Source organism: Colletotrichum scovillei (assembly GCF_011075155.1).
Source record: "Colletotrichum scovillei strain TJNH1 chromosome Unknown Contig00015, whole genome shotgun sequence".
NCBI lineage: Eukaryota > Fungi > Ascomycota > Sordariomycetes > Glomerellales > Glomerellaceae > Colletotrichum > Colletotrichum scovillei.
The window spans coordinates 181,614-207,660 of record NW_023336273.1 but is presented as its reverse complement, the minus strand read 5'-3'; the positions used below and the strand labels follow the sequence as shown (position 1 = coordinate 207,660).

The 26,047-nt window shown below is 53.2% G+C and overlaps 6 protein-coding genes across 6 annotated transcripts; 4 read left to right on the top strand and 2 right to left on the bottom strand.

The window, feature by feature from the left end:
• Nucleotides 1-292: 292 nt before the first annotated feature.
• On the top strand, nucleotides 293-1,799 carry HER10_EVM0010087 (uncharacterized protein; the record flags this gene model as incomplete). The annotated part of the gene is made up of 2 exons (XM_035479557.1): nucleotides 293-650; nucleotides 709-1,799. 2 exons carry the CDS (start codon nucleotides 293-295, stop codon nucleotides 1,797-1,799), a joined length of 1,449 nt encoding a protein of 482 aa, XP_035325746.1.
• A 16-nt stretch (nucleotides 1,800-1,815) lies between these two features.
• On the bottom strand, nucleotides 1,816-3,656 carry HER10_EVM0007256 (uncharacterized protein). The gene has a single exon (XM_035483035.1). The coding sequence runs from the start codon at nucleotides 3,378-3,380 to the stop codon at nucleotides 2,487-2,489; it is 894 nt and encodes a 297-aa protein (XP_035325733.1). The 5' UTR covers nucleotides 3,381-3,656; the 3' UTR covers nucleotides 1,816-2,486.
• A 4,367-nt stretch (nucleotides 3,657-8,023) lies between these two features.
• On the bottom strand, nucleotides 8,024-9,759 carry HER10_EVM0000974 (uncharacterized protein). Its single transcript, XM_035470738.1, has one exon. The coding sequence runs from the start codon at nucleotides 9,450-9,452 to the stop codon at nucleotides 8,469-8,471; it is 984 nt and encodes a 327-aa protein (XP_035325694.1). The 5' UTR covers nucleotides 9,453-9,759; the 3' UTR covers nucleotides 8,024-8,468.
• Nucleotides 9,760-18,520: 8,761 nt separating this feature from the next.
• On the top strand, nucleotides 18,521-19,170 carry HER10_EVM0009492 (uncharacterized protein). Its single transcript, XM_035478978.1, has one exon. The coding sequence runs from the start codon at nucleotides 18,540-18,542 to the stop codon at nucleotides 19,113-19,115; it is 576 nt and encodes a 191-aa protein (XP_035325743.1). The 5' UTR covers nucleotides 18,521-18,539; the 3' UTR covers nucleotides 19,116-19,170.
• A 1,451-nt stretch (nucleotides 19,171-20,621) lies between these two features.
• On the top strand, nucleotides 20,622-22,268 carry HER10_EVM0011669 (uncharacterized protein). Its single transcript, XM_035481093.1, has one exon. It carries the CDS (start codon nucleotides 21,179-21,181, stop codon nucleotides 21,674-21,676), a length of 498 nt encoding a protein of 165 aa, XP_035325756.1. The 5' UTR covers nucleotides 20,622-21,178; the 3' UTR covers nucleotides 21,677-22,268.
• Nucleotides 22,269-23,436: 1,168 nt separating this feature from the next.
• HER10_EVM0011213 (uncharacterized protein) lies at nucleotides 23,437-25,140 on the top strand. Its single transcript, XM_035480650.1, has 2 exons — nucleotides 23,437-24,354; nucleotides 24,410-25,140. Exons 1-2 carry the CDS (start codon nucleotides 24,151-24,153, stop codon nucleotides 24,863-24,865), a joined length of 660 nt encoding a protein of 219 aa, XP_035325753.1. The 5' UTR covers nucleotides 23,437-24,150; the 3' UTR covers nucleotides 24,866-25,140.
• Nucleotides 25,141-26,047: the final 907 nt, after the last annotated feature.

The following is a 26,047-nucleotide window of genomic DNA, read 5'->3' as shown; positions in this document are numbered from 1 at the left end:
CCCTTGTCCTTGCCACGTGACAATTGACGGGAACCTATCACGATGTATGTCGGAGCGTGGGCATGTCATGCGAGAGTCTGTTTCCCCGGCCAATAGAAGATGCCCGGCCTCCAGCAGCAAGCCCAAGCCAAATGCGGATCCTCTCAAGTGCGTTGAGGGGGAAATGAGAAGGTATAAATCATCATTTCACTCGAAATGGTCCCCCGACTCAACGTATTCGACAGCCCGGCCAATTCTCAGGACGATATAATATAATCAAGGCCAATAGAGTGAGTTGGCAGAGGCTCATTGCATGGCGGAGACAACCCTGACAAGCCTCACTGGCAAGGCTCACGAGCGATTCGTGACTGTTACGGCGCTACTATATCTGACTGACCCAGTACGTGGTGAGCCTACAACTTATAGTCTCGATCGGCATCCTCACGATGATTACTGGAAACATGAGCAGCACCAGAAGAAATTCCTCGACTCGTTTGCTTTGATATCTTCGACTTCAAGGATAGGGGGTGAAACTGCCTCTGCAGTATGTCTGGAGCTGGATCATCCAGGTGGGACAGTCCTGCGACTTGCCAGGAATCTGGGCGTTCCCAAGGAATTGCTCAATCAACTGCAGGATGTTCTCGTCGATCTCACAGCAGTTTCTCTGAGGGGTAATTCACGACGAAAACAGAGCAATCCGAACGAGACGCTGATCAACACGAACCCTAGATAAGAGACCGGACGAAGTGGAACTTGAGGTGTTGCGTAAGGTCGTCGTCCTTACTCAAGACAGGATTCGCGCACTCGTGGAGAAGATATGCCTTCCGGAGATCAGAGCTACCATCGAACGTGTCATCCAAGTAATGGATCAGTCATCCTCAGACAACGCCGAAGAGCTGGGTTTTAGGACATGGGTCCGTAACCTGCCGTTACTTGCGTCTCTCGATGCCGGAAGCCATTTTGCCCAGTTCATACCGCATGTCCAGTGGGCATCACGCGGTAGATGGATGTATTCTGAACACCTCGAAAGGCTCTTCGGGCTCGAAGACGGGATGTTACCCTCGTGGTTGAGATACGTTTACAAGCTAGGGCGATACTTTGCTGCAACCAAGGCGATGCTCAAATTGGCCGTGAAGCAACGAAGCATCTTCGTAGGGATACGCATCGAAGCAATCGAAGCTCCGAAGCCGGAGAATTTCTCGCTAGGTACACAGAGGGAACCTCTCTTGACAATGCTCAAGAGAATTGCCCCAAGCGACCCAGAAGCGTTAAGGGAGAAACTAGGTCAAACCTGGTTAACGACCGACCCCGAGACAAAATTACGACGAGCTTGCAAGCTGACACTCGTAGTGCACGCTGAAATGCAGCTGCTCAGCTTTTACGACCACCGTCCCCACCTTACACCTAGGCTGTTGTTCATGGGTACTAGCAAGAAGGCTTGCTATCTCTGCAACGAGTTCATGTCCCGCCATCCCCTCAACATTGCAGTCTCGGCAAGCCACCAGAAAATCTACCCAGCCTGGATGTCCCCTCCATGCCACGCTTCCGTCAGGAAGCAGCAGAAAGCTCGGCTCTGGGAGCTCAGCCGACACCTGGAACAGGCGGCTGTGCGTGACCTCGAGACGAGACTGGGGACCCGGCGACCAATGACGATGGACTCAACAGCGGGGCCGTCACTTACAACGACGGGAACGATCTCTTCGGGATTCTGGTCCCGCGATTCGAATTTGGGCGAGCTCGAGACAAATGAGGAGTCCGCATCCTTCATCACGCAAAGTATGAAGTCTACGTCAGTCCAAGAAGACGGGGTTGAGATGTAAGGTTATGGCATCCAGAACACCTAGTCGCTGGTCCTGCCTAAATGTCCTCGACAACCGAATTGTCGGCCAAGAGTAAAACAAGCTCTTCAATGATTCTTCTACTGGTTTCGAGCATTCAACCCATTTCATCAGCGCCGACTTCTTCTCGCCCCGAACGCGCATGCCAAATGAGCCCAGACCGGTATCCCGACGACACATACGAATGACGGTCGAATCGCATGTTGACTAGCTACTGCCAATCTCGGGACAGGCTGAGTGTGGTTTAAAGGGACTTGCCGAAACTGTCAACCGCAAGCGGTTCGACATCAGACTAAACACATCGACCTCACACTGTAGCATCCTCATCCTTATGGAACGGTGCAGCTGCCTTACCACGGCATGTGACAGCTTCTGGACGGGACAGTCTTAGATGGAGCCACGTTCCCGCCCTGTTGGAACATTGAGCCAAAGCTACAAGAGGTGGAGGGGAGTATTAGCGTGGCGCTGAGGGGCTTGAGCCAAAGCTAGAGAAATCTGGACACGAACGGGATATCCTTACTTTCGTTAAGGACCATCAATCATCGATCTTGCTATTGCCGCAGATTAGCGTATGAACACATCATATTTCGCTCACGGTTCGGCCGTATGCGACGCTGCTTGAGGGATTGTAAACTCGAGGGGAACTATGGTACCTATAGCGGCAGCTAGTCACATTTGAAGGATCTCGGACTTGAATACGGGCCAGTATGTGTTTTCAGCCCAGCGGGCGAGGTGCTGCATGGCAAGAAGCACAGTAATGATCCCGAGCTCGGTCGACGTCTTGCCGAGCTCGACGTCGCTGTAAAGAATAGACTTGCCATCTTGGATCGCGCTAGCAACGAAAGACCAGCTGTGGCCGCTGATAATGACGCCAGGCAGAAACTGGACTGCCCGCGGGTCGGTAGAGCCTTGCAGGAAACTCCGCCATTGTGACGAGTGCCATGATCCCATCTGCACCATCGCCTTCTCGAGGTCGGCGCCGGGACGCTTAGTCTCGAACGATACGACGATGGGGCTTTTGCACAAAATTCCGTGGTCCGTGTGATTGATGGTCACATCTGGTCGATTTTCCCGAACCTCATCAATCCGGCTGGCCTCAGCACTTCCTCCGGGAGGGCGGATGACCATGCAAAAGTCAACCATGTTCGACGCCGATTGCTTCGCCCGGTATGTTTTAACCACCTGGGCGCCAGTGCAGTATGTGTAGTCAACAAGGCCGCGGCGGCGGTTCGGTCGAAGCGCCCATTCCATCATTGGCAGGTGGAGCTCCGTGTTCCAGCTAGGTTCGCCGTGAAGGTTGATTTCGCAGTCTTCGGCCTGGTCTAGTAGCCATGCAACGAGATCTCGGGGTGGGCACCGGAAGCCGGGCGGTGCAGGAATGCCCTCGGGGAGATAAGCCTCTTTTGGTATTTCGAAGTCGGCAAACTGGCATTTGAGGAGCGAACTGTCAGTCTGTGGTCCAATCGGTAGAAGACAAGCGTCCATAGCAGAAGGGAATGGAGCAGGCGATGACGCCGTGTTCGCCGTGCTCGTCGGGCGTTTGGACAGTGGCCCGCCAGGCATCAATTGCAGTGCAAAGGCTCGCTGATCTCGTCATTGAAGCCTCACTTCAACGTGAACAGTGACGATAAGGGCAAATGGTGAAGGTTATGATGGACAACGGATAACCATCGGCGGATGTTCTGCGGGCGATGGATATCATGTCGTTGGCTGGGAGACAACCAGTAAGATGCGCCGTAGAAATCCGACTTGTGGGCCCTGCGCAAGCGCCGTGTCGGTCCTTTCCCGGCTGCCAATAGGCTCACGAGTATCTGTGCATGAAAGGGTTTCACGGATGGGGTTAAACAGCGGATGCTCCTGTGGAAGGGCCAAGGAAAGAAATTCAACCGAAACACTAGTAACCATTGCGTCGGCCTACGGAGTTAGAAGGCCCACTGGAGGCGGCAGCGAATGGCCGAGGCGCTTAGAAGACGCGCTCACCTCATGCAGGAGAGCCCATCGTGAATTGGGTTTAGCAAGTTTCCTGCCTTCTCGGCAGTGCGCTTGTAGCGCCCTATCAGTGGCCGTAGGTAGTTCTCGACGCTCAATCGGGCGGTTATGAAGGGACTTCGCCTGGGCGAAACCGATGTACCTAGTGGATACGTTGAGCGAAATGAACCTTGATGTAGGTGATCACTTTCGCTCGTGAGGCCTTGCCTATCCAGAGGGGGAGAGGGAGGCCTTCCTCCGTTGCAGGCAAGGCTACGCTAGCGCTGTGAGTGACATAACAACCCAACAGGCGTAGTCATCCGTGTAAAGTGCTCGCCAGCCCTCCTTGGTCCATGGGCTTTTCGACCCGGGTTATCGGCGCAACTCTCGGACGATAACGCCAATTCCTCGAGACCAGCGACGCAAAGACATTGGGCCGCCTGCGACCCTCCGCGCGTGCCTCGGAGCCCACGCCTGCCACAGCATTCCGCCTATTCCCTTGTAGCAGTCAAAATCTCGAGAGGCAATTACAATCGAAATCCCGGATCCATTCACCTCCATAGCAGGCTTTATAGGGCAGCAAACTTGTGTGACACATGGCCGAGTTGGCGATATTGAGCCCGCCACATGTGGTGTGGGCAGCGTGAATGCAATCGCCAGCGGCACTGTGATGACTAATTAGTGGCTGGCCGAAGGGGCTTTACGGTCGGTGTACGGTCCAGCGCCGACGGTGGATACTGACATGAAGATCCTTGAAATATGCTGCTATCCGCACTATCCTATTTCAAATGTTGTTCGCAAGCAGGCCGCCGCAGCCATCACTAGATGCTTGAAGAAGCTCATCACGGCAGCGGTACGTGCTAAAGAGGGAGTGGCATAGTTTGCAACGCGCGGACGCTTATCCGAGGGAGTTGTTTGCTGGAACAAACACCGCGGATGGCGCGAGCGGTTGTGATGTCACCGTATTCTGACCTCGCCGACAGCGGACAAGCAGAGACGCGAACCCGAAATGCATGATGTTCGATCAGGTTTCTGATCGCAAATTACTCCCTTACCCGTCCGAAAAACGGCACGGTTACGCATTTCGTCGGCGCAGCAAACCGAAGCGAACCACGCCGCGCGATGAGCACACGAACTCGATTTTTGTCCCTGCAACACCAATTCAAAAGCTCTCTGCGGTGTGTGCGACATGACAGAGGGGAAACGACAACAGACAATCAGGGCTTTCATGTCTCGAATCGTGACTGTAAATGCTGCATGTGGAGCGTGCCAGCCGCCTCCAACGGAAATGTGCATCTGCACCATCGTGATCACGGACGCAAACATGAGCGTGTTGTATACAGTAGTTAGACAAGCAAGCACAACGGCGTGGATGAGTGTGCCGGACTTACTAGTCAATTGGAGTATTTTCGGAAAAACCTAACCATCACTGTGATCCGTTAAAGCCAACATAGGGTAACATGATGCGTCTCGCATGTTCACGTGCTTGCTTGGCTTAGGAGACCATCATGACTGACCGAAGGAGTACGAAGGCCCCGGTGGATCCAACATTAAGCTCGGTATTGGGTAATTTACTGTGACGGGCAGGAAGATCCTAGCGCATTCGCAAGGCGGAGTGGCACATCCTCCCTTGTTCCCCATCTTGTTGCGGCTGTTGGTTAGCATCGGGGGTCGACTTGGCAATAGGTTCGGTGTTGGGGTAGCAATCGTGTTGGTTATAGAACCGGCCAATGTCGAACTGACAGAATATAACATATTAACCATGTAGCTTCCCGACTGCTGGCAGTGACAATGAATAGCAAGCGACCAGGCCGAAAGAGAAACAAAGAAGAGGGGAAAAGCATAAAAGCCCGTAGTTGCGCGCCACGGAAGCAACATGAAACTCATCAGAAGACATTCAGACAAACCCATTTCTCTGCCTCCTCTATCTGATGTCGACACCGATCCACTCGTTCCATGGTCGGAACCCACCACCGTTCCGCCCGCGAGTCTTTCTAAGACCCGGAGTTCCATCGATCAACCCCACATACCCGGGGCCGCAGGTAGGCCAATCTCTTCATCAACCCCATACTGTCATTTACTAGCCTGATGAAATAGCGATGCACCATGCGTCTTGACCCCAATTGCGAGGCTCGAACTGCGCTGCATTACATGCGGAACACGCAGCAGTACCTGTCGAACGCGCAAAACGAGCTGGTTTCCATACATCATGAGCGTTGCCGTGTAAACGAGGAACATCGGGATATTTTCCGTCTGCCCATTGTGCTTCCGGCTCACGATGTCAGCGGAGAGTGGCGAAGCAGATACTATCGTGCTCTGGGTCTGGTGACTCGAATGCAGCATCTTGAACAGCGCGAGCGTGTGTTGCGAGAGGGCTGCCAGAAGGCCCATCAAGCTTTGCTGATTCAGTTGGCCAGGTTCGGAGGAATCAAAGAAATCTCAGCTATTGCAACCGAATCGCATATGGGACCACAAGGGCAGCCACGAAAGCGCTGCAGAACAAGCGACGCGTAGACTTTCTAGCCATTGTTGGCACCTGCTGGTCGCGTAGGTGAAGGCCAGTCGGATTCGACGTGCGGAAGCTGAGGAAGGAACTTGCGCAAGAAACACATGGGGGGAAGGCGAGTGTTGAAAGTTCTTAGATACTGTGTGTCTTGCGTACCCAGGACGTTATTCCTGGTGTAAAATTGAACAGAAAAGTTGAGTCATGTACGGAGTACTGTGCCCAAAGCTGAATGCCCCCCTCCCCCCATTCTTTTGCTCCTTTCACGTCATACCTTGTTCTCGACGTTAGCTTTGTTAGACAATGGTGTCGGTCACATCCCCAACTGATGCGATGTTTGTATTGCGCGGGTCATTCGCGGAAGTCACTCGGTTAGAAGGGAAATTGGCCGTTGTCATAGACAAGCATGTAATGTAAAGGTACTATGTACTGTGTGCGGGTCACAGCAAATGCCTCGAGGCACATGAATACTCTGTCATGGCTCTTGTCGGCGATAGCGGTGGCATCCATAAATGACTGCTAAATGCTGAGTCTCCCACACCTCCAATTTAGCTTCTGGCGCAAACCCTTGCTTAACCCCTGCGCAAAGACAGATCATGCCACAATAATGACAATCATGCTCACACTTAAGTCGCTTCCTCGTTAGGGGAGCATATTGGATGTTTTCGGTGCTCCACATAGTGTCATCTCTTAGAAAGCGACGGGCACCCACCTCCACCTTGATGCCTCTCTGCCTACTCGCACTGTAACTCACTGTGATAGCTTCACAATTGGTCTAGACTAGGCAGCAACCGCCATGTTTGGAGTTTTTGGGAGCACAATGCATTTCTTGACCTCAGGAACGCTGATCCTAAGTGCAGAAAAGGAAGCAACATATGGTCGATCATGCTTGTGCACTCGTGGGGTAAGGCCCGGCTACACTGGATTCGATGCCTTCACGGCCGTTCTGGATGTCTTCGAGAACCGAAGGTAGGCTTTTCTCCTGAGAAGAACGCGCTCCGGCTAAGTCCGAATAGTGGTTGTTCCACGGCTGTCGGTGACTGAGGACCAGGCTCTTGACGCGGAAGATTGCTTGTGAGCAGTCTCTCGTCGTTGGCTATGGGATAAGATTCAGACACTCCACCTTTGCTGAAGGAACCTCCAGGAACACGTCTGGCTTTGTTATCACACCAAGCGTTCGGACCTTCGTCGGGTCGTGCTCCATTGCCTTCGTCATGTCAAATTGATCAGCGAGCAGATCGTTGGTGCGATGACAGCCAGAAGGATGCTGTTCGAGTTTCGCATGGAGCTTTCCACGAGCTCCAACAGTCAAATTGCCCTCGCTTGCTTGCGTCGCGGACGACGAGTGGAAGATGCCAGGCAGGTCGACCAAAGAGGACAAATGGCCGACCATGTACTGTAATTTGAGGCGCAGAGAGTCCCATCTGCTTTTTTTTGATTCGTTGATGATCTATTTGCCTTCGCATCCATGTCCGACACTTGCAGCGAGCGGGGTGGTCTGCTATTATCTGCGGATCGAATTGCCGCATGGATGGATGGATAGTCGCTAGAACGAAGAATATTTCGGCCACAAATCGAGTGCAAATGCCCTCATGAGCCAGGAAATGTACACGAGAGATGGATTCGGGCACAGATGGCTTCCTGGATGGCTGGGCTCCGACAACAATGCTTTGCGGAAAGTCATCGATTTTGCCAACGCTCAGGGAAGAGTCTGTCGAAACTAAACCTCGTCTCGGCGCGATTTGAATGTTAGGGAGCAGAGGGATTGATGATAGAGCCTAGTACGTTGAGTGTATGGCTACGATTGAAGGCTTGCAGGTTGAAATGAACGCCGTTACAGTTGTGGTGCTTTCCGCGATGTGTGCCAAACCTAACAAGCGGCTGCCATGGCAGCATAGCGACCACAGCAAAAGCCCCATAGCTTGTTCCCCTAATCACCCAGACTCGGCCCGATGCTTGCGGGCGGCAGCGAGTGCGCTCTCAACGTCTTCTTCCCGTTGCTTTTTGGCGAAAGGCTGCGGTAAGTGCCTTGTAGTTTTGCAACTTCCCACCATTTTCAAAAGCATTATCTACGCCTCCTGAATAAATGTTCCCACGGTTCATGATCAGCCTCGAGCTTTGCGGCTTGTAAATAGACCTCCCGTGATTCTCGCATCCACTTAGCAGCCCTCATCCAACTCTCATTCTCCTGCACATACACGCCGCTCAGTGGCAATTCTCTGCACTCTCATTCGATGGGCTGCCTTGCCGAAGTTCGTTTCACGTCCGCCGCGAGCTTTGATCTCTTCCATTATCTGTTTATACCACTTGTCGGAGCGATTGTGGGACCAATGAATACGCGGGTCGATTTTCATATACAATGGTCTGCAGGTTTTCTTCACAGCTTCAGCGGCGCCCATAGAGGCTGGGCCGGTGTCAATAAAGATTCCGTGGGGTGGTGGGAGTGCATCAGGTTGGCCGTAGATCATGGCATCGAATCTACGCTCATCAAAAGTACGACAAAGCTCAATCCGGCGATCTTCGCAGGTCAGCTTCTTGTAGATGGTGAGCTTATCCGGACATGCGCAATTGGACGTGTCGATATCATCTTGGTTGTTAGAGGGGCTGTGGCATCGCGGCGCCTCTGAACCCGTGTGACGACTGTGTCTGACGCATGGGGAAATGTCAGCCGCGTCAGGCAGACTAGGCTCATTAGATGAAGACCCCGTTTCCGTCTTGAGCCCGCGGATAATTGTTCGATTATCATGCCCTCCTAACCAACCAAGATCAGATACCGAGTCGCAGCACAACTTTGACCTGCCAGGTTCCTCTGGGCTGTCATTCGCAGCAGCAGAAGATCGCGAGGTGGCGGGGGCGGATTCGATGATCGTCGGAGGTAGCAACCCCGATGGGCCGTTCAACATGAGGCTGTCATTGCGCCCAGCCACTGCTGCACTAGATGGCGTGAAGCGACGTGTCGGGTGCGCGCTTCTGCTTTGCCAAAGACTCTCCTTGGAAGGTGAAGTCTCGACCGAATGGCAAGCTTCGGTTTGTGATGCCCGCCGTGGGCTTCGCCCTGAAGCAGCATCGAACGGTGAACTCTCGTGAACCCTGAATAGGGGGTTGGCTTGGCTTCCGCCATCCAATAAGGATGTCAAGTTGGGCGCGTTCGCCCTGCTTGACATCTTGTCTCGTGAGTACGATCTTCGAGCGAAAGGACAGAGCTTGGTTTAGAATGGTGACGAGTACCAGGAATGAAAACTGTGTATTCGGGTCAGGCAGGGAATTTATTGAATAGTCTTGAGGTGAATACAGGAGACAGACACCTACGGTGCGGGGCATGGAGTGTTCGGGCACGGTGCTAAGATGCTAGCGAAAGAACCAGCTTTACATTTTCCCTCCAAGGAGGTCTCCAAGGAGGTGTGTGCGGGCGTTGCTTTCGCCGACGTTAACTTACGTAGCCAAGCAAACATAGGCAGAACCAGGTCTGGTTTTCTGCACCAAGCTGTCGCAACATGCCTGTTGAGACGCGGCCTCTCATCACTATTGATGCAGCTCTCGCTTCATGGCCCACGTCCTAACCGTGTTCCATGAGGTGACTGGTCGCTGCGCTTGTGATGGCTTGACAACCGATATAGCTTCGGCACCACAATCATCGGCCAATCACGAAGAGGTGGGAACACATGAATGGATGGCGCGTAGTGGCGACGTCTGCGAACAGCCTCAGCGACTTAGCGATCAAGTAGAACGGTTGAGGAGTCACATGAGCGACAGAGCCGAGCGAAAGGAACACGAGCAGAGATTCCTTTCACAATATGTAGTAATAGTAAGTTAATAAAGAGGATCATGCAGTCTGGCGCTACTCTGATCAGGTGCCAAACGTCTTCCTCGATAACTTATTCGTTTTAGGACAAAAATAGGGGTTCTGTTTTTTTTCTAAGCTGGAGCGTCCCTGCTTCACACGTAAGGTCTCAGCGGACCGCACACCTCTCATTGAGCAGGCTGGGATACCTTCTGGGGTAGCTGTTGGCCAACTGAGTGACAGAGTCGACAAAAATATTGGAGCGGGGCGACAGAGGACTCGGAGATGACCTTTAGTCGTGCGGTTGAGACGATCCAGGTGGACTGGATGAGCCGTGTAGGTGCTGACAGTGTGGATGCATTAAAACTGTCTGCGTTAGACGCGATACCCATTTGAATTGGTTTCCCGACCTTGCCGTGGAGGCGTTTGCTTGTAGCGAACCGCGCTCCTCTCGCAGTGAGCTAGCTGTAGCCTGAAATGTGGTGTGCACTTTGGTGTGTGATTATTCCTGATTATGTTTGTATGCTTAAGCAGAGACCCTTCTAAAATACCTTCGATGATACTTAGCGCCCAAATCTTAGTTCGACTGAAGTGATTGCGATCTAGATTAAACTGTTCACCTCCGGAGGTCCGAAGCCAAATTTCAGAGAAGGGGTACGGGGTGAAGCCCCATGACCCTGGCTTTGCATCACCTTCGTGATTACGCGATCTGAAAGACCTTTGCTCCTCGTCGCCAAGGGCTGTCCTTCGTCAATCAACCCGGCGTCCGCCGGCCTTATAACTTGTTGTTGATAGACGATGGTCCATCGGCCCAGGTAACATTAGCGCAGCCAAAATGCTAGTCGTCTTGTTAAGGCCTTAAAGTTGGGCGATGGCCCAACGGTGGCCCTACCCAAAACAAATGCTGAGTCATTTTTGGTGACTAAGCTCGGAATGAAGGATGAGATGGGAGGGCAGTAGTGTAGACTAAACCAGAATGGGGTTAGCGGTACAGACAGAGAGTGGAGTCTCTGTGCTGGAGGGTCGGGTGGACCCCATGACCGACCAGGGTGAGATGTTCAGAGAACTATTAAAGGGCTGAAGGACCCATGCGAGAGCCAGACAATTGTGAGGCAGGTTGTTTTCTTCTTTTATTCTTTCTTTCGAACTGGTTCGATATTCTCATTAGAATGAGAGTGATTTCGGGACGACACAGAAATGAGGGTTCTGTTTTTTATCTGAGCAGCATTGTTTCTGCTCTACACAACAGGTCTTTGTAGACCGTACGTATTCCATCGGGCAGATGGACATGGCAGGCACTGCACACACGGAGTATGGCGGAGGAGGCGACGCGACACTGGACCTGGACAGTCTTTCTTGGGAGAACCTGGACTTCGACTTCAATGTGTCGAGTGACACATTCTTCAGCCCAAATCTGGGAGATTGGGAGACGGACGATGCTTGTGCATCGAGTGATGTCACGCGAGTGGAGGACGACAACGGAGTTGGTGGGCCTGAGCCCTTTTGCTGGGGTACGACCAGCAACAACCAAACTACCGATCAAGGCTTGGATGCCTTTGACGCACTATTCGGATTGGATTCTGAGGAAGGTGACTTCACTTTTGACTGGCTGGACCTACCGTCGAGAGACGCTGACGAGAGTCGTTCTTGTCTTGTTGGGACAAGCACACCGGAGAGTGTGGAGCCAGAGGCGAGCCCAGTGGCTTTTCTGTCTTGCACCGTTGTCGGTTGCAACCAAGTGTTCTCGGACGAGAAAGAGTGGGCGGAGCACACCCGAGGCAGGCGGTGTCTGCCGGAGAAGGTACGGAGTAAGTATGCCAGGGGCATGAGGTCAGAGCCTGCCGGTAAGGTAGCTCGCCTTTCTAGTTGTCCTTACCCGGGTTGTGGTAAGTCGTACAGTATAACGGCGGATTTGAAGAGACATCAAGTCCAGAAGCACGGAGGCGGGAGCGGAGGGCATCAGTGCGTGCAGTGCAAGCGGGAGTATCGCTGGCCGGGAGGCTTGAGGAGGCACCGGAGGGTGACGAAGGGGACGTGCAAGCCTTGGGAGAGACGGAAAGTGTAGCACATAAACACTAGGACAGTGTGGCCCGAGAGGGAGAAGACAAGCGGAGCGAAGCGGAGAGTGGGAACTGGCGTGTGTGAAACTAGCCTTATTTTGGTAGACTGGTTTATTTGATGTGAATTGATATGCTTATTACTTTGACAGGTTTTTTGTTAGCTTAAGCCCACATGATCTAAACTTCTTAAGAACGTTATCGCCCAAATGATTGTGATTGACAATGATTGAGCTTCACTGGATTGAAATGAACCGATCACCGCCGGAGGCCCAATGTGAGATGTGGAAAGGGGTACGGGGCGAAGCCCTGTGACTCCGGAGCGAAGCGCAGGTGTTCAATGTGTTCGTTGTGACGTTATTGTCAAAAAAGTGACAAAACTTCTTTTCCTTTAACGCTACGGTGGTAAACCACCTTCACGATAGCTTCGCTATGTCGCCCCACTGCGTTGCGCCCCAGCCCCCAGAATCCCACAGCGCTTCGCTTCGGTAGTAAACTACCTTTGCTTCACCTTGGCTCTACGCTGCTGCGCACCTTCGTTCCTCTATGCGGTCTGAAAGACCTTTGCTCCTCGTCGCCGAAGGCTGTCCGTCGTCAATCAACCCGCCGCAGGCGGTCTTATAATTTGTTGTTGATAGACGATGGCCCATGGGCCCAATAACATTTTGCCTGCAAAGATGCTCGTCTGAGTGTTAAGACACTCTGGAGCCCACTTGAAAAGCGATGGCCCAGATGGTCATTGGTAGAGATAAAGCACGGACTTTTCTGTTTGTAAACTGCGGGGCAGCAGAGCGACGGACAGCAGTGTGGATCCTGCTGCTTACTTCAGCAGGGATGGACCCGAGTGGGGGGGCATGAGGAGTCATACGGTTGCGGGCAACCAATGAACGAATGGGAGGGAGATGTTTGGAAAACTATTAAAAGGGCGAAGTCCCCTTTTCAAACGGACATGGTCCAATTTGGTGGGAAACAAATTCTTTCTCAAGCAGCAATGGCATACTATCGCAAAACCCAACGGAGTGGCGGTTACGCACGCAGAAGATACCGGAGGTTGACTGTTGGATACGGTCGGTGCAAGGATGGTGCTCAAGTGAGAAGCACCTCTTCGAAGAGGACAGTGTTCGATTCGCCGGGTGGCGCCTCGGTCTCTTTTTTTGCGTCTGGTGACCGGCAAGGCCAATACTACTGGGAAATTCCTGTTAGTGCCATGCTAGGTGGCTACATGGGAGGCCGACGGGTGTCGAAGCTTCACCTTACTGGCATCGCCGTGGAGGGCGACATTTACGCGAATGCGGACATTGAGGTGTTTGCCATGAACATCACCAAGCCGTTGGGTTCGCCCAGTCCAGTGACTGTGTCCCAGGAGGACATGAAGTACCAGTTGGGGTACGGCAGCGACACCTCTACTGTGTTAGGTCGTGTGGACGATCCTCGCGTGAGGGAGCTCGCGCTTGTTGCATTTAAGGCACTTAGTCGGGACGGAAGCCTTTTTGGTGCTCCTTTGCACAGCGACAAGTCGAGTCGCTCTATGGTCTGTGAGACCAGGATTGACGGAGGCAAGCCCAACCGTAGTAACGGGGGAAGGTCTGCGCTGGAAGTCTCTGTGCGCCCTGTGGGGGCATCTATGGCCTGTTCTGTGCAGAAGAAGACCATTCGTTGGTTCTGGCCCCTGAGTCAGCCTGTGAAGGTGGTTTCCACAGGGGAGAAAGGGGTTGTGCTGGACTACAACTCGGCGCTGTTTATGGGCGTGAGGCCCAAGACGGAGATGTCTGTGCCTAATTTGAAGAACGAGCAGGGCGCCAGTGGCGCATTAGCTGGGTGGATGCAGTCCTTCCGGGTGACCCTGACTTTCGGTCATCAGATGCTGTGAAGCTTTAGAGTAGTTTGAACGTACTAGTTAGAAATGGAATGAATTTGATTTGTATTTGATCTGAATTGCCCTGATTGTGATCCTTTGGTGGCTTCAGCCCAAATGATGTACTTTAGTCCTCGCGATAGTTAATGCCCAAATGATGCTTCTACTGTGATGATTAGGATTGACCTTTAACCGTTCACCTCCGGAGGACCGAAGGATAACTGTGAAAAAGGGGTATGGGGCGGAGCCCCATGACACCGCAGCGCAGCGGAGGTAGTTAATACTGTTCGGGACAGTGTAATTGACAATGAGTGTCAAAACACCATTCTCTTTTGTCATACGGTGGCAAGCCACCTTCTGAATAGCTTCGCTTGCGTTGCACTTCCGCTACGGCTTCACTCACGTTTCGCCTTGCTCTCGCTTCACTCGCGCTTCGCACCCCCCGATTCCCACATCGCTGCACTCGCGCTGCTCTCCGGTGATGAATCATTTACTTTTCGCTTCCGCTTCGCTCATTGTGCGGCCTGAATGGCCTTTTCTCCTCGTCGCCGAAGGCTGCCCGTCGTCAATCAACCCGCCGCAGGCGGTCTTATAATTTGTTGTTGATAGACGATGGCCCACGGGCCCATCTAACAGATTGCTAGCAAAATCTGTGTCTAGGGGTGTTAAGAGCACTTCTGGGCTGGGCCCAAGAATGCTTATCTCTAAGAAAAAGTCTTATCATTTTCCGAGGTAAAGCCGGGAGCGAGGGACGACGCGGAAGGGTGCTACACGCACTAACCGCTTGCGGCTTAGTGGTACAGACGCAGGGTGGGTCCTGTGTACTGGTGGGGTGGGGCCCCACACTGCACGAACAGGGTGAGACTACGGGAGGTATTTAGAGGCAGTGATGCCCCCGCGAGAGCAGCGAAAAGGACGGGTCCTTTTGCATTTCTCTTTTTTTTTTCTGTCGCTTTGCTTTGGTCGCTGGCGACACTGCAGCCGATATACGAGAGTGATCGCTACTAACGGTCACGGAGTGACGACGGTTAATGGATTCAACCACTAGTGACAGTGATGGAATCACTCTGTTGCACGAAGGGCAACGTACACCAGGTGGTGCTGGGGAGCACAGAGCGAGGGATCGCGCATCAGTCGAGATGATCGAGACAGACACTCCTGGACCGCTAGAGGGGAAAGAGATTGTGAGGCCGGAGGGTGTCCGGCTGCCGGTGACGGTTGCTTCTTGTCGACAAGCCCACTGGTTGGGTTGTCATTCGCTGCTGTGCTTTGAGCACGCATCAATGAAGATTGGTTCTTCGTGGTATCCAACGAGGAGGTTGAAGTTGGACGTGACAGCAGAGGATCTGCTTTCCTTTGTTCAATGGAGAGAACAGGAGCAGGGCGACCTCCTTGGCCCCGACTGGAAGGTAAGGTGGCTACTACACTCGGCGAGTGTGATGCTGGCCGGGTGGCCACGATTGGAAGACCAACTGATTGTCGAGTGGGACGAGAGCGGTGAGCCTCGCGAACGCTGGATGCGCTGCTGGCAGCGGGTTGTGTGTCAACCCAGTCAGACAGAGCTTGTTTCTGTCTTGCTCTTGGCCGTGAGGCTGAAGGCGGTCGGGCAGACCACCGACAAAGAACAGGTTTGGAGACTGTTCGGGGACGATTTAGTGATCGATGATTAGTCAGGCTGTGGGAAGCAGCCAGTAGACCGAGAGTGTGAACGAGATAGAATGGAATGATTTATGTGAATAACCTCACTTTAACCCTCGGAGGGTTAGGCTGAAATGAAATACCCCAAGTAGAGCTTCACTTAGTGACAATTAATGGTTAACCTCCGGAGGACCCGAGGTGAGATCCGAAAAAGGGGTACGGGGTGGAACCCCGTGACACCGCAGCGCAGCGGAGGTAGTTCAGAGTATTAGGGAACACTGAATAAATTTTTAATTTTTACTTGATTGTGATTGACAATGCTCGTTCGTGAAAACTTCTTTTGAAATGCTTCGCTTCCGCTGCACTCCCGCTACGGCTTCACTTGCGTTCCGCCTTGCTCCGTTCCACTCGCGCTACGCAGCCCCCCGGACCCCCACAATCGCTTCACGATGGCTTCACTTGCGCTTGCACTCCGCCTTACGGCTCTGTTACGCTTAGCGTTCCGCACCCCCGCATCCCCACAGCGCTCTGCTTCCGCTCCGCATCCGGTGGTGAACCACCTTCTTCTCTGCTCCGCGCTCCGCTTGACACTTTGGTGGCTTCACCACCTTCGTGATGCCTTCACTTCCGTTTTACTGCGGTGCCTCCGTCACCTGCGCTGCACTTTGCGCTTCGATATGCCTCCTCTCCCCCCATCATCGCTGCGCGATCAATTGAACTGCGTTCTCTTGTAGCTTCGCTTCCGCTTGCACTCCGGTGGTAAACCACCTCTGTTTCGCTCGCGCTGCGCTATTATGCGGTCTGAAAGACCTTTTCTCCTCGTCGCCATAGGCATCCCGTCGTCAATCAACCCGCCGCAGGCGGTCTTATAATTTTTTGTTGATAGACGATGGCCCACGGGCCCATCTAACAAATCGCCTGCAATTTGTGGTCTAGGGGTGTTAAGACACGTTTTGGCTCGGGCCCAAGCTCAAAAACTGTCCGTGCGTAAGCAAATGCTTAGTCATTTGCCCTGGTAAACCTCGGATTGACGGAGTCACGGGAGAGGTGTCGCACCTAACCGTATCCGGTTAGTAGTGTCTGTACGAAGAGTGGGGTCTTCGCTACAGGGGTGCAGGCACCCCCTGAACGCTGTGGAACAAGACTGAATGACTGAGAAGGAGATTGTTCAGAGAACTTATTTAAAAGCAGCAATGCCCGCGCCGGCTGGCCCAAATGAGGGGACGCTTTTGCACTCCCTTTCATTATATTCTTCATATTTGTCGAGAGACGAACATTCCAGACGACGGGTGGCCGGAGTGTACAACTTCAAACAGGGTTTGAAATCATCTATTGTGCTGACACATTTATTGGCAATGGTGTTGCCAGACTTGCAGGACTTTGGCCAGGGCCAAGTCATACTCGGAGAGGAAACAGCGGCAGGGACGCCGGTGTCGAGAGACGGTGATTTGGGAGAAATCACTCTTAATCCCGCGAGGGATGAGCACTACTGTGCTATTCGGGTTCCCAAGTGGGACCGAGCCACGAGTGATGGCTTGCTTGTGCACTACCTGAAGGCTTTGGGCCGGCGCTACACTTGGAAGGTGCTCAGTGATGAGGACGGGTTCTGGGCGATCTACGCAATTGTTTGCAGCGTGAGCGCAATCATGCGGGAGGACACCAAAGAGTTCCCGACGTACATGCAGTTTCTCTTTCCACGGTGTTTGGAAGCACCTTTGACATTTTGGACAAGGGCGAAGTATGAGCTTTTTGATGTGTCTGGGGAGCAGACGTTGGAGCACAATGCGATCGAGCTGGCCAGCATGGAAGCGGAGCTGAAAGACTTTTGGAGGCGGGGAGCCGATGAGGAGGACACGACGGTCTCGTTGACGGATGAAGAGACTGCCAGTGATGGCACTGTTGAGGACAACCCTGCTTCTGGTGAAGCTTGTCAGTCCTGTTTGTTTCTTGACCTGGAAGGCAACACAGGATGTGCTCTTGACGGCGTCCAAGCGGATGAAGAGATGGGGGTCTTCCTGAGCCAGTTTGGGGATGGCGATGGCGATGGCGGTGGTTATGGAGACCCTTCCATCCTGGGTCGGACGGACAACCTTCGGGTGAAGGAACTGACGTATGCTGCGTTTAGCGCACTGGCTCAGGATGGCAGCCTTTTTGGTGCTCTCCTGCACAGCGACAAGTCTAGTCATGCTATGGTTTGTGAGGGCAGGGGTAGTGGGGTGAAGCCTATCTGTCACAAGAGTGGCAGGGCTACGCTGCTGCCTTCTATGCGATCCGTTGACTCGTCTGCGGCATCTCATGTCCGGAAGATGTCGGCCAGGTGGTACTGGCCTGTGAACCAGTCGGTCAGCTTGTCGGCCGTGAAGGAGAAGACTGGTGTTGTGTTAGACTACAACTCTGTCTTGTTTATGGGCGTGCGCCCGCATACGGAAATTGGCCTTCCTGGTGTTAAGGGCGAGGGGAGCGGCATCACTAGAGCGTTCGGATACCTGAAAAGTTTCCGTGTTACTTTATACTTGCGGCGGAGGATGACATGAAGCGTCAGATTAGTTTGCACGTAGTTTAGAAATGGAGTGGTTTGGCCTTGCCAATGAGTTATTTGTCTGAAGTGTGAACTTGCTTGACTGTGATCTTGATATGGTATGGGGTGTCGCCTTCATCTAATCAGCGGCGTGGGCTTTATGCAGTCACATGTGCTGGTAGGGATAACGCTGCATCGCCTGCTTGACACCCTCGACGAAGGGAGCAATGCTTAAGTTCCACGCTACCGCAGCCGGCGCCACAGGGATTCGATGAAAGGCTGCCTCGGCATCAGCAGCATAGTCTCAAGGAAAAAGGAGGCCATGGACGACATATGAAGACGCTCGAGACTCGCTCACGCTGTTCTTCGAGGAGCCGAGCGCAGCTGCTACTCTTCATCGCAATGTCTGCTGGCGATATACGTTATAGCTTGGTTGACTCGGCAGAGTCGATGTCCAATCTACTCACGTCGATACATAATCTTCCGATCGGTCTGCCGTCGCTCTTTGTAGACCTGGAAGGTGTGAGTCTCTCTCGTAATGGCTCCATTTCACTGATTACCATCTTTGTTCTGCCTCGAAGTCACGTCTACCTCGTCGACATTCACACTATGCAGTCTACAGCATTCTCGACCGTGGTCGGAGGAACAACCCTCAAACAGATTCTTGAGTCTCCGGACATCACCAAAGTCTTTTTTGATGTCCGCAATGATTCCGACGCCCTGTTTCATCACTACCAAGTGAATCTCAGCGGCATCGAAGACGTGCAGCTGATGGAGAACGCAGCTCGTCCGCGCGGACAACGGCGATATCTGAATGGATTAGATAAGTGTATCGGACTGTATGCACCTCTGTCGCCGGAGGAGAAGGCTCACTGGAAAGCCGCCAAAGGAGCCGGGCTCAATTTGTTCCATCTTAGCAGAGGTGGATCCTACGAAGTTTTCAACTCGCGACCGATGTCTGCACCCATCAAGATTTGATGCATCAACGACGTGCGATATCTGCCCCACTTGAGGGAGACATTGTGGCGGCGGCTTGACGGAGTGTGGCGGCAGAGAGTGGTGGAGGAGACAAAGACACGTATCTTGGAATCACAGAGCCCATCTTACGAGCCGCAGTCTCAGACTAAAAAGTTTGGACCATGGGGCCAAGCTTGAGTCTATCAGGAACTAATATACTTCTTTCGACGATTGCTGTCGGATTTGTCGTCGTTCCCGAACAAGCTATGGAACGGGCCGCGGCCGCTACCTGTCGTTAGTTCCCGTAACCCCTCTTTTGTGGGACGGGACTACTCTTTCTAACGGGGCTGCGAACAAGGGCTGCGCTCTGCGCCCCGCCGCCGCGTGATGGGCGTGATGGCAACGTGCTCCGTCCTTCAGTCCTACCTCTGCCCGAGGAGGCATTCGCCTTGAAACCACCTCGATTGGCGGCTCTTATGAAGCGCTCGAAGCAGGAAACCTCAGCAGACGTTGGCCACGCAACTGAGCAAAGATGATTGGTGTCCCAGAGAAACGCGCGTAGAATGTGGATCATGACAACAATCGTCGGGCTTGTAGTGGAATGCACAAGCAGCGCGTTCAGAAGAGAGATACCTACTTGCTCGGTGCCCATCGCGTCTACTCCGCCGGTTACGGATGAATATGCCAGAAATAAACGACGAGTAATGCCTCTGCCAGCAACGAATGGGGATGAAATGCTCAGCATTTGCCCTGGGCAAGATGCCTTCAGCATTCTTCTGCGCCACTGAAAGCAAGCAGGCAGAGCGAGATGCTTCGTCAGCGATGGTTGTGAGTTTAGACAGGGCCAGCCTCCCAGCTGCGTGCACACGCAGCGCGTATCGCGCTGATGCTCCGACACCCACTCCGATTTGCTTGTGACTGAATTCACAACCTAACGTAATGATTAGATTTGGCTGGCTATTTTGCGATGCAGGACCTGGGCGCTGTTCGAAGACCCAGTCCTAGTTCTCGTACACATGAGATGCCAGTTGGGCATGTGATCAGCGAAGATGTTTCTGGCTCTGAACCGGCTTCTTAGATATGTTGACGGCCTCATGCAAGTTACCGCAGTGGAAATACTTAGAAGCAGCCATCATGGGCTCTTCGAGAAATTTCTGGTCCAAGAACATGTATGTATGTATGAAGGTAGTAGGTTCTGGCTTCGAGAGTGTGTCCTGCAGGGGGTTTAGACGCCCCCAACGAGACATTCGAAATGGGGGGCGGGAATGGAACCGCGAAGGGTTCAAAACTGTGAACTTGCTGTATCTCAAGAACTGGCGTCCACTAAGCAAGTCAGCTGTATGGATCATCCGGACCATTCCGGCGGAGACCGGGGCCGTTATCGACTAATTGTTTCATCGGACTGATCGATCTACAATAGCCACTTATTTCAAGGAGGGCGGCGGCGGTTGCGCCGTCCGCAGGGATAACAAAGGGAAGAATAAACCAACTGATACATATGTCCGTGAAATACGCAAACGGTCCAAACTCCTCAAACAAATCCTTTCTCTTGCGGCCTGAACTGGCGCCGCACATCATCCGTGAGAGAGCGTTGCTCACTCATTCCCGTCCACCGTTTCCATATGTACTGTGGCATTGCACTTTCCGACGGAGCCACTTGCGGAATATCCCAGCTACAGTATCAGTATCACAGTCAATCTCCTAATCCCATGATCGTTCCAGCTTCATTTGGTGGAGATGTCGCCACGCTGGTGAGATGCATCCTGGTTAATCGAGTGTCACACCTTCACCTCGCCGCTATCCTACATGCCAGTGCAGTCTTGTTGGTTGGCCTGCATATACGCGCCAGTAAATCAAGTCCACCGCCAGACTACTGTATTCTGCATACTGCATTCTCGCCGCGTATCATATCCATTCTGATTTGATTACCCCGCGCCGGTCTTGCAATGCTTAAATAAGCCGTCCCCTCACTGTGGGCGAAAGCCTTCACTGAGACGCCCAGCTTCAGGCGTCATCATTTGCGCAATCGCTCGAAAGACGAAATCGGACTCTTGCCCCAAAGTATATCGTCTTCCTACCTCAAGATGGCGGAGAGGAGCTCTTTCAATCGCAGTGCCGGAAAGAAGACTTCTTTTACGTTCCCGCTGCTTCACCCAAAAGTCGCCAACGCCGTCGTCGACCATATCACCGTCGTCTGGGTCAGCAAAAAGACCACACGAGAGCCAAACAACACTTACTCCACCTCGGTAAAGGGAAAGTTCACTTGCGACAATGGCGCTTGTTCCAACAAAACTTGGACAAGCGGAAAAGTGACTTTGGCGATTCAGGGATACCCAGGCGGCGGCTATAACGCAGTCGTATACAATCAGCGATGCAAAGTGTGCAATCGACTGGGGATTTTCTCCCTGGCTGAGGACACATACGTCGATCGAATTGCATATCGGTTGAAGAAATGGGCGGGCGTGGCGATGGAGCGGCGTGTGTACGAAAAGAGGGGTACCCCTCCCCACAAGAAAGGGCTTTGTGAGGGCTGCAAGAAAGGCTGTTGTAGAGAAGGCTTTGCTGATTTCAATTTGTACTGAGTTGAGACATTCCAAAGGTGATTCCGGACTGGGGAGGTCTCCAAGTAGAGGGCGTTGCAGCTTAGCCTTGTAATACTGACGGCGTATCCAAGCTCAGCTTTGCGATGTAGTCAACTACAATAGAGGGGCGTGGCAATCTTTCAACTCCTCTCATCTACAGATACATCAAAGCTTGCGTTTGGGCTTGACGGATCGCGGTGGAAGCTTATCGGAACTGCGGGAGATGTGATACGCTTGCAGAAGGTGAACGATAAGTCCAACCCCAGCGTCAACAGCGGATGAACGACGCCGAGTGCAGACAACGGCAGCACGACGTCTTCGTACGCAATGACTGGCAATACGTTATTCTGAAAGGTGGCACAACTCGAGACTCTCCACTGTGCTCTGGCGACACGATCGGCCTCTGTCGCCTTGTGGCGTGTCTCTTCCCTCGAGTGCTGAGGGGACGCGTCGCTGTGATTGGGACCTCGTAATCTAGAACGCGTCGCGACCGCGTGTTATGCCGCCACCTCGACTGAACGAGGCCGGGATGGCGACACAAATCGCTTGCCACAAGCCCTCGCAACGGTGCTCCAACGCCGGTCATGAGCTGGCACACTTGGACGCACCGTCAGGATGGCGTTGGAGCACCTGGTCACTGCAGCCGGAGCATACCCTGAACGACGCCCGCCTGACGGTACCTCTGGCGAAGGGCGGCCCGAAGTAGCATGCTCTTCGGACGAGGTGACAGCAAACACTTGCTAGCTTGAGCATTTTACGCCATCAACCCCCCTTGTTGTCAAACAACGGAGACAGGCGAGCAGTGACACGCGCTGGCGGTACGCCTGGCGGCTGCGCCGTATCGTGGTCTAGTGCTGGACGCTCGCTTCACTCTCCGCTGCAGCGTGTCAGTCTAGACTAGCGCCCGTTATGGGGGCTCTCGATGGTGCATGTATGCATGCGGTTAGCTCCACAACATATGGGGGTCCCTGTCGGGAGCACAGGCTTGGCTTCCGGTTAATCTGGCCATCGGCGCAATCACAACCCACGAGAGACCCTGGACGTTTTTGACACGGACGGTGAAGTGCAAGCCCTTCCTCAATCCACGCGCAAAGGCTACGCACGGTGGCATTTGTTCGTTGCATGTGGCGTGGGAGATGATCCGTCCGAGGAAGCGCCAGGCAGGTCACGCCGTGCATGCTGCGGTGCTTAGGCTTATTGGGCTTGGTGATGCTGGCCCCGACAAACGAGGTGGCACCAGGCGGATGAAAGAGCCTCCAGCGCGTTCCGGCGCACATGTGCTAGAGTGGCGCGGGGAGCCGTCCGATTCGTTAGCTGCGGGCTACCCTGGACGTCACATCAAAATAGCGTATGGCGCCTGAGCGCCCACGCAGTAGGTCTGTGCCCGTACTCCAGTCCCCGCAGAGTCGAGCACTTGGTTCGCCTGACTAGTACGTTCCTTGTTCATACAAGCGCGTACAAGGGCAGGGGACGCGCCAACAGCTTCAGTAGATTTTCGAGGTTGCGTCGATCGATTGGAGCCACAGGAGACTGTTCCAGCCCACCAGAGTGGCAGTCCATGACCAGGCTGCGAATGAGGTCTACATCTGTCCGCTTGGAGACCAGTCTCGGCGACGCACAAGAGCAGTAAAGACGACACAGCGAACCGCGGATGGCAGGGGTTTTGGCCCCGCTGTTGACCGAGGGCGGGGGCTGTTGAGCGCAGTTGGCAGACTACCGGTAGCGCACTCGTAGCCGGTCAACCCCTTATTGACGCAGCGGTGGGAGGCTTGCCCCCGGAAGCCCATAAGGGCGGTTTCCAATCCATGTGCTCTCTTGTCACTGTTGCGGTTGCTCGTGAGGTTAATAGCATTACACAGAATCGCGGATGGCGAAGACGGATCATGGCTGCCGGCTACAGGATCGAAAGGTGGAAGCTTAGGCAGTACGTACCGAGCTTTCTCTAGGTTCATAGTGCAGTTGAAGTTTCTCTGCGATTTTGGATCCTTTCGCCATACCGCGTGCTTCTTTTACTTCCCCAAAGCAATACCAAGCACGCGACGATCAGATGCAAGAGTGGCATGAATTTGCACCCTGTGGGTTATCATTCTGCGTAAGGTCGCGCAAGTAATCACAGCTATAGCGCTGGACTAATGGCCCTTGACTATTACATTTACCAATCATGCATTGAAGGGTTCCCTACCTGGAGAACCGCCGATGCGCGTCCAAACAGAAACACCAAGCTTTCAACCCGTGTCTTTAACCATAAGCCAACAGATGAGCGCCACGAGACAGAGAGCTGACTTGCGATATTCGGTGCACGCGAATTGGCGAGGAGGAGAGTTGGGTTAAGCCTCTTACGGCACAGCAATGCCAACAATGACTACGGGTAGTCTCGCGCATAAGCCAGCTGATCGGTATGATAGCCTGATGCTTGAACAAGCAAAAGCCAAAGGCATCTCGTCAAAGATGGAGGTCAAGTCGTATAGCAGCAGATGTCCACGGATTGCGAAGAGGTTCGCAGCTGGGAAAGGTTCCCGAACAGCAGCTGTTGCCTTTTTGCCATGGCATCGTCGGTAGGGAGACCAGGCCCATTATCTAGTGGTGTCGATAACAACCCCAAACCTTCCGATTTCATCATTCCATACTTGATGAATCATGCTCCGGCGTTCAAAAAACTGTATGAAGTCCAGCAACGTGTAGGTTTTCCGCGCTGGCGTGGCCTGCATGGTTAACGCTGATGTCGTGTAATAGGTTTGGGAGAGTTCCAAAGCCGACCAGCATTTTCAAAACCAACGATCACGAGCTGATCACGCGAATAAAAAGGTTGCCAGGTCTTTCTTCAATATGATGCGCGAGATTGCCGAAGAGCTACACGCAGCGACGAACGCATTCTCAGTCACGAGCCTTGGCACACAACAGCCGCGGATTCTTGACATGTGCGCCGCTCCTGGAGGTTTCCTTGAGACCGCACTTGAGATGTGTCCTGAAGCTCGAGTATTGGCGTTCACTCTACCTCTTGCGGACGGGGGTCATAGAGTCCTGTTGAAGAGAGACAGCAGAGTAAAGTTCAAATTTCTTGATATCACGATGCTGGCTGAAGATATGAATATGGGTGTCATACCAGCCAATAACGAGCAGTCTGGAAAGTTCCTTCCACGGAAAATTGCGCCCCACCTTCTGTTTCGCCTCGTTCTTTGCGATGGATAAGTGCTCCGGACGCAGAAACGACCAGAGTGTCGGGAACCGCGAGAGGCTCGCCGGCTTGTATCAACACAATTGGCTCTAGGCCTTGAACACACGGAACCGGGAGGGACCATGATCATCCTCCTCCACAAGCTTGAGGAATGGGACACAATCATGCTTTTGTACACCTTTCGAAAGTTCTCTACAATCACATTGTTCAAGCCCAAGACGTTTCACGCCAAGCGCTCGTCGTTCTACATGGTGGCCTCAGACATTCGTAGCCAAAGCCCCCAAGCGACCCAGGCAGTGGCCAAGTGGAAAGAGATATGGAACGACGCAACTTTCAAGGGACCTGAGGAATATCAAGACAGCACCCATGCAGATGAGCGAGATGTGGCTGGAGTGCTTGATGATTTTGGTCCGAAACTGATTGAGCTGGGCAATGCCATTTGGCCCACCCAGGAAAAAGCACTGACAAAGGCGTTTTTACGTAATAAATAGGAGTTCCGGGCTTTTGGGGCTGTGAACGCTGCCTCGATCCGTCCTTACCGCCTTCATTTCTTTTGCTACTTGAGACCTTGCAACAGTGAGATAGAATTTCCTGGCGACGCTTGAAATACTTCTGCTTTCCCGTCGCGGACTATGCAGATGATTCTTTCAGCTAACGTCATCTGACTGGATTGCAAGACCTGCGAAACCTTTTGCCAGGTCATCTGCTCCACCGTGCTCGTTCTCCCCCCCTTCCGACTCTCGCCTCAACTGATCGATGCTCAGCATCAACTGCCTTCCAATATGATCGCTCAAAACTCGCCACCTCTGCAGTTCAGGTAATCTTCCACTATCGGCGCCTGCGATGAACCAGGGGAAAGAAACGTGTTGAATAACGGCTTGCTCTGAGAAAGGCCCTGGGTGTCAGCATTTGTGTTAAGCTGCACGTGACATGCTCGTTCACTGCGGACTTACTGGAGTATGCTCCGAGAAGCATGTCAACAATAGCCGCACCGCCGCTAGACAAGTCGCAAGGTGTAAGACTGAGAAGCATGATGACTCCAGGTATTTCAAAATGCTCAAAAGCCTTTGCCACGTTGATGGCGGCTTGAACATCAGTACTCCGTATTGGCGGCGATTGAGACTTCAGCTCGGCTCGCAGATCCCTTACCCGTATAGCCCATTGATCCCAGTATGCATCGTTGCCCAACCCAGAAC

Excerpts from the sequence above, each read along its gene's own strand:
- HER10_EVM0007256 (XM_035483035.1), bottom strand. The coding sequence starts at position 3,380 with ATGCCTGGCGGGCCACTGTCCAAACGCCCGACGAGCACGGCGAACACG.
- HER10_EVM0000974 (XM_035470738.1), bottom strand. The coding sequence starts at position 9,452 with ATGTCAAGCAGGGCGAACGCGCCCAACTTGACATCCTTATTGGATGGC.
- HER10_EVM0009492 (XM_035478978.1), top strand. The coding sequence starts at position 18,540 with ATGTCTGCTGGCGATATACGTTATAGCTTGGTTGACTCGGCAGAGTCG.
- HER10_EVM0011669 (XM_035481093.1), top strand. The coding sequence starts at position 21,179 with ATGGCGGAGAGGAGCTCTTTCAATCGCAGTGCCGGAAAGAAGACTTCT.
- HER10_EVM0011213 (XM_035480650.1), top strand. The coding sequence starts at position 24,151 with ATGTCCACGGATTGCGAAGAGGTTCGCAGCTGGGAAAGGTTCCCGAAC. Across the intron at positions 24,355-24,409 it reads TGTATGAAGTCCAGCAACGT|GTTTGGGAGAGTTCCAAAGC; the intron begins GTAGGTTTTCCG and ends GTCGTGTAATAG.